This window comes from Vicugna pacos, chromosome 4 (assembly GCF_048564905.1).
Source record: "Vicugna pacos chromosome 4, VicPac4, whole genome shotgun sequence".
Lineage (NCBI taxonomy): Eukaryota > Metazoa > Chordata > Mammalia > Artiodactyla > Camelidae > Vicugna > Vicugna pacos.
In genome coordinates this window covers 37,068,853-37,081,782 of record NC_132990.1, presented here as the reverse complement: position 1 = coordinate 37,081,782, position 12,930 = coordinate 37,068,853, and the positions used below count along the sequence as shown (strand labels likewise).

The window sequence follows — 12,930 nt, the reverse complement described above, 5'->3', positions numbered from 1 at the left end:
ACATACTTTTACCACAATGATGCTTATCTATGTATTTACTTAAGAGAAATAAAAACAGGTACACACACACACACACAGAAACTATATAAAAATGTTCACAACAGCTTTGTTCATAATACTCCCAAACTGAAAAGAACCCAAATGTCCATCAACAGAAGAACTGATCAAACAAACTGTAGCATTTTTATGCAATGAAATACTGCCCTGGTTTAAAAAAAGAAGAAGAAGAAGAGCAAACAAGTGATATGACCCTAAAACATGGGTGGATTTTAAAATATCATGCTGAGCTAAATCAGTCAGACACAAAAAGATATATACCATATGGTTCCACCTGTATGAAATTCAAGAACAGGCAAACTAATCTACGGTGAAAAAAACTGGAACCGTGGTTGCCTCTGAGAGAGTAGACCAGCCTGAAAGGAGACAGCAAAGAACTTTCTAGAGTGATGAAAATGTTCTAGATCTTGTTTGGGTGTATACATGAGAGTGTCATGATGAACGTACACATGGTCAAAACTCAATGAACTGCACACTCGAGATATGGGCATTCAATTGTATATTTTATCTCAGTTTTTAAAAAAATGGATAGAATCATCAGATGGTTGAACGTGTAATAAAAAGAAAGAGACATACAGAAGAACAATCCCTGTCCTGGGAGCCTGCCCCGCTTGGATCACAGCCCCCATGGGGATGGATATGCAGAATGGTATTCATAGCAGCATTGCTTCCATTGGCCAAAACCCAAACCACAATAGACACAAGAAAACAGAGAACTGATCTGTTCAAAGGGAAAAAAGGGCGTTAGAGCTATACCTAATATATCTTTAAGTGAGAAAAACAATATGCAGGGAAGTGAGTACAATACATCCCATTTTTGGAAAATAAGTCATGAATGGAAAGATATCCCATGCTCTTGGGTTGGAAGAATTAATATGGTTAAAATGGCCATACTACCCAAAGCAATCTACAGATTTAATGTGATCCTTATCAAATTACCCAGGACATTCTTCACAGAACTAGAACAAATCTAAAATGCATATGGAATCATAAAAGACCCAGAATTGCCAAAACAATACGGAAGAAAAAGAATGAAGCTGGAGGCATACCCTCCCAGCCTTCAGACAATACTACAGAGCTACAGTAATCAAAACAGCATGGTATTAGCACAAAAACAGACATATGATCAACAGAACAGAACAGAGAGCCCAGAAATAAACCCACAGACTTACGGTCAATTAATCTTCAACAAAGGAGGCAAGAATATACAATGGAGTAAAGACAGTCTCTTCAGCAAATGGTGTTGGGAAAGCTGGACAGCAGCATGTAAATCAGTGAAGTTGGAACACTCCCTCACACCATACACAAAAATAAACTTAAAATGGCTTAAGAACTTAAACAAAAGACAAGACACTATAAACTTCCTAGAACAGAACACAGGCAAAACATTCTCTAACATAAATTGTAGTAATGTTCTCCTATGTCAGTCTCCCAAAGCAATAGAAATAAAGGCAAGAGATACAAATGAGACCTAATTAAACTTATAAGCTTTTGCACAGCAAAGGAAACTATGAACAAAATGAAAAGACAACCTATAGAATGGGAGAAAATATTTGCAAATGATGCGACTGACAAGGACTTAATTTCCAAAATATTCAAACAGTTCACACAACTCAATAACAAACAAATAAATAAATACAACCCAATTGAAAAACGGGCAGAAGACCTAAACAGATATTTCTCCAATGAAGACATACAGATGACCAATAGACACATGCAAAGATGTTCAATATCGCTAATTATCAGAGAAATGCAAATCCAAACTACAATGAGGTATCACCTCACACCAGTCAGAATGGCCATCATTATGGAAATGTTAGCTATCTTTCTCAGACAGATCAAACATTTAAACCCTTCCCCCTTGCAGTCTGGCTTGTTTGCTTCAGAACAACCCATGATCTAAACACTAGGACAAACTTCTACCAATGCCCCTAGAATCCTCTCCTCTTACGGCTTCTACCCATTCCCTTTATTTATTCATCTCAAATACCTATGTTCCAAGTATCCTTTCTTCATCTTCCCATCGATACAAGCCCTTCTTCCTTTACAAACCCTGAGCAACATGTCTCACTCTGACAGCCGATCTCAGTCTCCCTTTCTTTGCAGTCTGGCATTTATTCATTCTCTCCACACCCATCAAGCACTTGCCATGGTTATCCCACTCCTCTTGCTATGTGATAAACTTCAAGGTCAGAAACGATGTCTGACTTTTCTTTCTACTCTCTGCAGTCTCTAGCCCAGTGTCTTGCAGATTAATAGATGCTACAAATTTGCCAAACCATCTTTCAATATATTATGATTTTTTGCTTCTAGCCTGTGTCTATTCTCTTTGCCCCTTCCAATTTGCTGTGTGATTAGTAACAGGAAGATCAAGCTTTGTTCAAAACTTTTTTCTGGGAACTCTGTGTATGTAAAGAAGTGTGTGGGAGATGCTGTTGAACACTCCCAAGAGAACAGAGAGCCAGACACTGTCCTCAGGGAGATTCCAGACCAGCAGGAGAGAGCGGGCAGGTGTATGGATATCTTTAGCCCCAAAACAGAAAAGGAGAGATGCTGAAGAGACGGACAGACAGGAATTCTTGCAGATTATCTTCTCTGGGGATCAGGGACATTTCCTTAAGATCATCGTGGAATGAGGCTTTAACAGACTGACAGTATTTGGATGAACAGGGAAGTAAGGGGCAGGGAACTATGCAGGGAGAGACAGCCTTGTCGGAGACAGGGAAGCAGGGCAGGAGGCTGGGTGATGACATGTGGTGTGGGCTCAGTTTCAGGGAGTGGGAGCTGCCACAGTGAGAGCGCAGCACAAGGGCAAATTATAGAGGACATTAAAAACCAGAAAAGGCTGTGAGCCTGTGCTTCCAAACCTGAAGGTTATTAAGCAATGGAATGACAAAAGTCAAAAAAACTGTAGAGCCGTTAAGAAAGAGCAACAGGTTTTTAGTGAGTCTCTAAGGCGTTTTCCCATTTGGGAAGGACATGAGTTTCACTGCAAGAACTTTTATCACAGCATCTGGAGAAATGTGGTGGCTCTTCACCTGCTGGTTTGGAAAGGGTGAGACGGCCATGGAACCAGGTTCCAGACAGATGAGGTCTACTACAGCTTCTGACAAGTCCATTTCTTCTGCTTTGGTCCACAGGGAGATATTTGTTATTGAGAAGTCTTCTTGAAAAGTTCAGGGGCAGCCAGCAATTCCAATTCTGGGCTTTTACTCCACAGAAGTGACCCGTTTCCATGGCAGCATTATTCACAGTGGCCCAAAGATGGAAAGAACCCAAGCATCCTTCAATGGATAAAGAGTAAACAAAATGTGCCCTCTATAGACAGTGGAATAGTATTCAGCCTTAAAAAGGGAAGAAATTCTGACACATAATACAACATGTGGACATGTTGAGGACACCATGCTAAGTGAAATAAGTAACCACAAAAAGACAAATACTGTAATGATTCTACTTATATCAGGTAACCAGAGTAGTCAAATTCACAGTGTCAGAAGCATGGTTGCCAGAGGCCAGAGGGGAGAGGATGCGTGGTCAGTGTTTAATATGTATAGCGTGTCAGCTTTGCAAGATGAAAAGAGTTCTAGAGATTGGCTGCAGAACACTGTGACTGTATTTAACACTACTGAGCAGTTAAGATGGTAAATTTTATGCTACATGTATTTTACCACAATTAAAAATTAAAAAAAAATTGAGATCGTACAGATCCACAACCTCTTATCCACAATTCTGAAATCCAAAAAGCTCTGGAAATTGGAAGTTCTGATTACAGCCTGCTGTCCCAGACTCCGCTGGGGTGCTACAGAATAAATACTACATGTATCACATTTATCTTTTAAAAACTGGGGAAAACTCTGAATGCTGAAACACACCTGGCCGCCAAAGGTTTTGGACAAAGGATTGCTGCCCTGAATTCTGATAACATCCATTTTTTCTCTTTAGATGAGAGCAAATAGGTATTGATTGTGGACAACTGACCCACCTAGTTACTAACCAATCATGCATTATATTACTGTGGTGCTGGGGTTCTGCTGGTTGGTCATTGCTTTGGGAAAAATCATTGACCACCTGTATAAAATAATTAGCAGGCAGTTCTTTGTTTTGTTTTCCTGCTTCCTTTTACCAACTTCAGGTTTCACTTCGGGCCGTTGCCTGGTCCTGGGTGGTAGGTACCAGGACCACGGTGGCACCCAGGAAAGCCGGGCAGGATCAGATCAGGCGCACAGTCATGTCTTAGGACCGCTTACCAGATCACACCTGGGCACACTGGACACAAACTGGGCCCCCTGGCAGCCTAGGATAAATCCGGCTAAATTCAGGAGGACACACACCACAGAGAGCAGCACAAAGAGGTTCACCTGAAACGGCAAGAAAGAGGCAGTTAGAAAAAGGAGACAACTAGCTTTAGATGTTTTGTCCGAATAAAAAAAATTCATATTCTTTTCCTAGAGGAAACTTTTTTTTTAAAGAAGTCAGAACCCTGTTTTTAATGTACAGACTCCCCCCCCCCCTTTTTAGAAAGCTTTGCATTGTGCTGAGGAACGCCAGCAACCCGCAAGTGTCCTCAATTTCAAGTTCCCGTATTTCCTCCTCTTCACAAATAAGGGAGTTCGGACTCTGAGCTATACAGTCCATTAAGCCTTTCCTCCTTCAGCCATTCTTACTTTTTCTGAATTTTAAAGGATCGTGGTAACTAGACAAATGGAGAATTCTAGAATGTAAGTGGAATCCACGAAAATGAAGGCGCTCAGGGCCATTACTGGGCAGAAATCACAGTAGGTGCATGAAAATAAAGATGTCTTTTTTCAGTTTCAAACAGTATTGGTACTAAAGAATAGGTTTACAATGATCCTCCGTGTACTCTTCTCCAAAGTTAAATATTACAATTATTACCCTAAATAATTAAGAACTGACATAAATGAACCAAGGAGCCAGTGTTTATTTACTGCAAATTAGAGACTGCACTGGCTTCTCAACCTGAGAACTCTGATTATTACTAAAATCAAATCTTATCGCAAATATAAAAGTAAATATAAAAGATTGGAGCTAATGGTTATCAGTGTTAGAGCCAAGCGTCATTTCAGGCAGCTGATGTCAGAGTTGGCTGGGAAATGAGTTCACACATGAACTCTAATACAGAAAAGGTCGTTCTTTATTGCTGGTATTCCAAGAAGCTTGAAAGTATCTCCCCAGACCTATGTTATGAGTCAATATTTAATAACACATGGTGCCCTTTTTCTTTTTTTTATTGAAGTACAAGTTAATTTACAATGTTGTATTAGTTTTTGCTGCACAGCACAGTGATTCAGTTATGCATATATATTATTTTTCATATTCTTTTTCATTACAGGTCATTACGAGATACTATACAGTAGGATCTTGTTGTTTACCTATTTTATATATAGTAGTGTGTATCTGCAAATCCCAAACTCCCAGTTTATCCCTCCCCTCTTTTTCCCCTTTGGTAAGCATAAGTTTATTTTCTATGTCTATGAGTCTGCTTCTGTTTTGTAAATAAGGTCATTTGTGTCATTTTTTTAGACTCCACATATCAGTGATATAATATATTTCTTTCTCTGACTTACTTTACTCAGTGTGATAATCTCTCGGTCCAGCCATGTTGCTACAACTGGATGCCCTTTTTCTTAAGAGGAATTATTTCTTCCTCTCCAAGAAGAGTCTGGCTTCTGCTTCTCTCCTTTTTCCATTAATTTGTAAAAGAACTCTGCACGCTGTCCTCAGGGTGCAGAATTCTTTTAAAATTTGATGACTTTCCCCAAGTCCTCAAATCATGGGGAAAACGCTGGCAGCAGCTGCTGTGCTGCTGGTTCCGCCGTGTCTGGAGGACCTGACTTGAGCAGCATGTGGTGCCTGCCCTCTCGTGCACTGTGCCGTTCGTGATCACGCCAAAGCTTTCTGGAAAATGAGAATGCTTAATTGGCAAAGGACAGGACACGGTCTTCTTACATGGGCTCCTTCTGTGTCCTGACAGTTGCTACTCAAAGAAACCTAATATATCTGGAATCTCCACACTCAGCAACACAATTATTGTTACTATGAGGAAGTCTCGAACGTTCCTTTGGAAGTTTTCTTTTAATGCAACATCAGATGCCTTGAAAAGACAGTGTGGCTATAATCCTTATGCTTCCTAGGACACTACTAACCTTCATAACTAAAAACTAGTAGCATCAGACATAGAATGGGTGGGGGTCCACTAACCAACACTGGACCCAAAACCTCCTCATTAAATTCTTAAATCCAGCTCATCAAAAGACATCCTTATTGTAGTGTATGTGTATGTATATATATACATATACTCAGTCATAAAAAATTAATAAAATAATGCCATTTGCAGCAACATGGATGGACCTGGAGATCATCATTCTAAGTGAAATAGGCCAGAAAGAGAAAGAAAAATACCATATAGTATCACTTTTATGTGGAATATTTAAAAAAAAACACAAATGAACTTATTTATAAAACAGAAACAGACTTACAGACATAAAAAATGAACTTGTGGTTACCAGGGGTAAAGGGGAAAGTGGAGATAAATTGCGAGCTCAGGATTTGCAGATACTAACTACAATATACAAAAAAGAAACAACAAGGTCCCACTGTATAGCACAGGGAACTATATTCAGCACTTTATAATAGTCTATAATGAAAAAGAATATGAAAAGGAATATATATATACACACATATATGTATAACTCAATTACTATACTGTACACAGAAATTAACACAACATTGTAAACTCACTACACTTCAATGTTTTAAAAAAATTTTTTAAACACATCATTGAGAAAATTCAATAAGCAAGTCATAGACTAGGAGAAAATACTTCATGCATATACTGAACAAAGAACCTTTATCCAGAATATACAAATAACTTCTCAACAATAAAAAGACAAACAAACCAATTTAAAAACTAGGAAAAAGACTCAAACAGATATTTCACAAAAGATACCGAAATGGCCAATGAGCACCGGAAAAGGTGCTCAACATCATTAGTCATCACGAATGCAACTTAAAACTATGAGATACCACTTCACAGCAACTGCAATGGTTAAAACTGAAAGGACTCATGATAGCAAATGTTGGTGAGGACAAGGAGCACGTGGACTCGCAGACGTTCTTGTCCAAGTACAAAACGGTGCCACCAGTTTAGAAAACTGCTTGTCAGTTCCTGAAAAATTAAATATAAGTCTCCCATGCCAAAGAATTCCAAGTTATTTATGGAAATACTCTGCCCTCAACTTTCTACTCCTTCAGTGTGGGCTGCACAAGGTGACTTCCTTCCGAAAAATTACAGTATGGAAAGAGGAGGGGGAGTAACTTTCCAGTGGAGAAACCTAACAAATACGACCTCACCGAGGTGAACAAGGTTAACACCAGTGATGGGTCATGTTGATGGCAAGTACCCTTGATATGATGTGATGAAAATGGCACTTTACTCTGTGGTCTTCCTCCCCCAAACCCATAATAACCTCAGTCTAATCATGAGAAAACATCAGACAATCCCAACTGAGGTACATTCTACAAAATATCTGACCAGGACTCTTCAAAACAGTCTAGGTCATCAAAATCAGGGAAAGTCTGAGGAAACCGTCACAGCCAGGAGGAGCCCAAGGAGACAGGACACGTAAATGCAATGTGGTGCCCTAGGACGGGTTCATGAACAGAAAAAGGACATTAGGTAAAAACTAAAGAAATTTGAAGAATATAGACTTCTGTTGACAATAATGTTATCAGTCTTGGTTCTTTAATTGTGACGAATGTACCACACCAGTGTAAGATGTCAACAACAGAGGAAGCTGGGTGTGGGGTACACGGGAACTCTCTGTACTAGCTTTGCAATATCTCTGCGAATCTAAAACTATTCTAAAATAAATTGTTTATTTAAAAAACTGCAAAAAATCTGAATATACACCTACTTGATGATTTACAATTCCATTCCTAGGAATACACCTAGAGAAATAAATGCAACCGCCCACAAAAGGACTTGTAGAATGTTTATATCACCTTAATTCAAATTAGACCAAAAACGAAAAGAGCTCAAATAACTAACAACAGGGGAACACATAAACAAACTGTGGTATTTTCAAACAGTGGGATATTTCCAGCAATAAAAAGGAACCAACTGCTGATGCACAACAACGACGTGAAGTTCAAAGACACTACGTTGAACAAAACAAGCCAGGCACTGTGATTCCACTTCCATGCAGTTCAAGAACAAACAACCCCGGTGGTAGAAACCAGGAGAGTAGCTCCCTGTTCTGCGGGGGAAGGTGTGGAGTGGGGACTGGCTAGGAAGAGATAAAGAAATTTTCTGGAGTGATAAAAATGTCCTATATCTTGTTTTGGATACTGGCTACCTGGGTGCATCCAGCGGTCACAATTTAGCTAACTAAACACGTACGATCTGGGATTTATATAAATTATATCCAACATACATATTTTTAAATAAGAAAGAAAATCCTAAATCCAGCTGCCAAGACAGGAGTGTGAGATCATGTAGTGAATGGGGCTACTTCTAAAATGTCAGAACAACAAACATGATGAGAGAAGGCCCCAGGGATTCACTGCCTGGCGGGCTTGGCTTCTGTCCTACCCTGGAGGGGCTGCCAATGAGAAGTCAAAGTCACGTCACCAGAATGCCCCGCTGCAAACCCCAGAATGAGGACCTGGGCCAAGGCACACAGGCTGTGTACAAAATCGCCACACACTGTTGCCCAAATTTATCCCTGCATTCGGCTTTTTTTTTTATTACTATTTTTAAAACTCTGGCCAAACTGATTGGCCAAATGGTCACCTAATTACTGAAGTGTACATCACTTGTAACATATATCAGACATGGTGCCAACTAGGACACCAAGCACATCTCTTTCAGAGGTTGGATCAGGTTCAAGGATAGAAAATACTGGAGTTAAAAGGGACTCACTTCAGATTTACAGATAGCTTCAGAATGGACCCCTCTGGCTTTAACCTAGTGATAATGGTATAACTTCCAAGACCCAAATATTCATCCCAACCATCACCAGGCAGCACATCCCCAAACAGAAGAGTATAAAACATCAGCTACTAGTGGAGAAACTCACAGTCACACAGCACACTCGGCTATATACAGAAAGGGGAAGAATTTCTTATATTTTCTTCTGTTGTCCTCATTCTTGCCTTTAAAGAAATCATTGCAGGTGATACGAGTTTCTCTTCGTAGAAGGCACCTGAATTTGGAATCAGGACACCTAGTCCAAATTCAAGCTTTCCCACTGTAATAACTTAGATAACCTCTGTAAGACTAGCTTTTCTCTTCTGTTAAAAAGGTCCCTTGCAACTGTGGCCCCCCCACCCCGTTCACTGCAGGTCTTAATTATGCAACACAGGAAGGTTTGGGAACCCGAGGCCATGAGGAAGAAACACCACCTTCACGTTGCCTATTCCTACCTGCTCAAAGTTCTTCATAATCATACAGTATCATTAAATAATTATGCCTCTCACAGCTTGGTATTGTTCAGTATCTTTTTTGATACAAGATTTCATTCTGTAAATAGACTGACCTTTCCCTACTGCCTAAGGACTTTTATTTTGCATCTTATTTCCCTACTGCTCCAAGCTCAAGATGCAACAGAAACTCAAATATGCATGCTTAAATAAATAAGTAGTTCCAGTAATTGTGTGAAGGTAGAGCAGTTGAAAAATAAGTAGTCGAAAAATGGTGAATTGAATATAAACATTTAATTCTACTAATTCCTGGAAAACCCATTAAAATGGCAGGAAAGTAAAAATTTTAAATGCAGAAATCCATTAGGACAGAGAGAACAGAGAAACAGCAACAAAATTTCAGAAGCCAGAAAGCCAATGGGCAAACATAAATTGACTCAGTGGACCTGAGAAAACTGAGTCCTACAATAGCAATGAGGAAAGCCGAAACAAGAATTTATTGGTCAGAATCTCCAATCGTTCAGAAATGGGCGGCAGCAGATACTTCTTGGGAACAAAAGTGAGGCTAAAAACAGGACTGATTAGGAGTCTAAGCAGCAATTAGAAAATGGTACAACCACTATGGGAAACTACTGGCAGTTTCTAGTAAGGTTAAACATTACCACCCCATGACTGAGCAGTTCACTTTCAGGGATGTGCATTAACGCGTATGTCCACAAAAAGACACGTACAAGAATGTTCACAAGCAGCTGGTTCGTAATAGCCAAAACTGGAAACAACCCAAACGTCCAAGAATAGCAGAATGGATGAACAAATTGTAGTACACTCATGAATGAAATAAAACTCACTGCTATGATCTGATCGTCTGTGTCCCCTGAAATTCACAAATTGAAATCCTAACCCCCAGGTGATGGTACTAGGAGGTGGGGTCTTTGGGAGGGGGTCAGGTCATGAGGGCAGAGCCAATGGGCAAGCAGAAATTGACTCGGTGGTCCTGAGAAAACTGTGTCGTACAACAGCAACGAGGAAAGCCAAAACAACAGAACTGCTGCCTCGTGAATGGGATTAGTGAACGTGTGCATATGCAGTCTTAAATAATACTGAATAGATGAATTGATCAATGAACACAAGAAAGAAAATTGATTCTTACGATAAACACTAATGGAGGTATCACAAGTCTTACTAACGTTCTGGAATGTATACAGAGGGCCTTAAAAGGCAAAAACTGCATGAGAATGGCTACCCACACTGTGCTCCCAGAGGGAACTCAGCATTTCCCAGGAACGAAGACGGGGAGGGTAGGAACTCCCGTCCCATCGTTTCAGAGGAAGGAGTAGGGGTGGCAGGCAAGGGGAACAAAGCACCCAGTTCTCAGAATTCAGGTTACATTTTCCCACTGAAACAAGAACATTGTGTGACCTGGCTGGGAATCTAACCAACATTCTAACACTTATGTTCTGAGACACGAAGCCCAAGCTCCACACCACTGATGAGTCCTGGTTAATGAGGCGAATGTCATACGACCCATGACGGTGAACGTGACCACTTGTTTCATTCTTAACATTTAAAATTTTAATTCATTTTGGAGAAGCACTGCAGTACAAAGACACAGAGTCATGAGCACCACACAATGAGAACACAATCTGAACACAGCACGACGACACCGGGAAAAAATCGAAGACAAGGTAACAAACTAAAAGCTCTCTGAGCTAGTTTAGCAAAACGAATGTTCCGATGAACCATGCAGCACCACGGCAACCAACACAACATAATAAATCACAGACACTTACCAAGCCCAGCCTCTTGTTACCTTAACCTGTTTCGGGAGCTCACACATGCACTGACTTGGTTTGCCAGGTCGCCTTTAATCATTAGATCCCAAGGGAACCTGCTCCTGGGCGTCACTCCCTTGACATCCTTTAAACTTCTTCCAGAAGTTTGGCAGATTTATTACCAACGTCCAGACTGGTTCTCCCTGCCAACAAGCCAAACACAGGCCCGTTGCTGTGAACAGAACCAGCTGTCTCTCTTTCCTGTCAGAGATGTTTAAGTGTCAGATTTACTCACATTACGGGTGTCCCAGATTTTCCTTTAAGAAAATATTTTACATGTAATAATAACATTTATTTCTAATTCCTTTTTCTTTTTCTTTTTTAAAATTTTAATTAAGAAAATTTTTTTTCTTATTCCTTTTTCAACAGGAGTGAAAGGCTTCTTCCTCTCCCTGACAGAATAAGTCACAGATTTTCATACTTTGGTACATAGCTTTGAGGTGAGCTAAAAGCACTTAGAATCGAGAGTTGCTAATTCCTGATGAGAATATACAAATCACAGGATACCTTCAAGGTTCCTTGCTTGTGAGAGGAACTTCTGCCTTACCTGGGGTCCTCTCCCCTACTCTCTCGCAGACCCCCCGTCTCCCAGGGCTCCTTTTCAGCACATCGCCCCTTATTTGTCAGGAAAGTGACTCTTCTCGTGACCCAAGCAATCAGGCATAGCAGAGAAGGGGGTGTCCTCAGCGTGTGAGTCCAGCTCCATAACTCCCCAATACAACTCAGGCAGCTCTGCCACCCTTAATTAACATGCTCTCATCAGGAGGGTGGCAAAGGATCAGGAGGAAAATATCCTAATGAGAATCTCAAGAGAAATAATCAGAGGATGATGTGACACCAGAGATTTGCTCTTTGAACAAGGTGAGAGGGTCAGGAACACGGGCTGCTATGCCCCTCAGGATAAGGCAGAAGTCAATGTGGATCTGAAGATAAGAAAGGCAGCAGAAAGTTTGCAACAAAACTGCAGATCTATAATTCTTGAGACTCCACTTTCCTTACTCCATTATTCTTTTCTCCTTTCCTCTGTACTTCTCTAGTTCTCATTCTTTCCCTGCTTCTAGCCCCTTCTTCACTACTGTTAGCTCCTCAAAGTTCAGCAAGTTAGAGAGTCAGATTTTGGGATTCGCCAACAATGAAGATCACAGCTCTCAAGAAGCCCCCCAGAGTCAAGAGTCCTCAAAGACGGCCGCCATCAAGTCCTTCCCTCCCTGGACTTCACAGGCTGCTCCTCACATCAAGAGATGAAGATCAATACATAAGACAGAATATTATCCAGCCGTAAAAGGAAGTACTGACGCATCCTCCAGCATGAATGAACCTTGAAAACATCATGCTAAATGAAATAAGCCAGATACAAAAGGACATGTATTGTATGATCACACTTATGTGAGGCACCTAGAGTCGTCAAATTCACACAGACAGAAAGTAGAATGGTAATTACCAGGGGGGATGGGGGGTTATGATTGAATGGGGGCAGAGTTTCTGTTGGGGATGATGAAGAAGTTCTGGAAATGGACAGGAGTGATGGTTGCATAGCAGTGTGGAGTGTACTTAATGCCACTGCACTGTACACTTGTAAATGGTTCAAAATGTAAATTTA

General features: G+C 40.5%; 1 protein-coding gene across 4 annotated transcripts in view; it reads right to left on the bottom strand.

Annotated features, from left to right (window-relative positions):
* The window catches only part of ENTREP1 (endosomal transmembrane epsin interactor 1), an 86,820-nt gene that overhangs the window by 22,063 nt on the left and 51,827 nt on the right, over positions 1-12,930 (bottom strand). For all 4 annotated transcript variants that reach the window (XM_072959521.1, XM_072959520.1, XM_072959518.1 and 1 more), the window contains one exon: positions 4,305-4,415. In XM_072959521.1, coding sequence (XP_072815622.1) covers positions 4,305-4,415 — 111 coding nt within the window. The remainder of the gene's footprint in view (positions 1-4,304; positions 4,416-12,930) is intronic.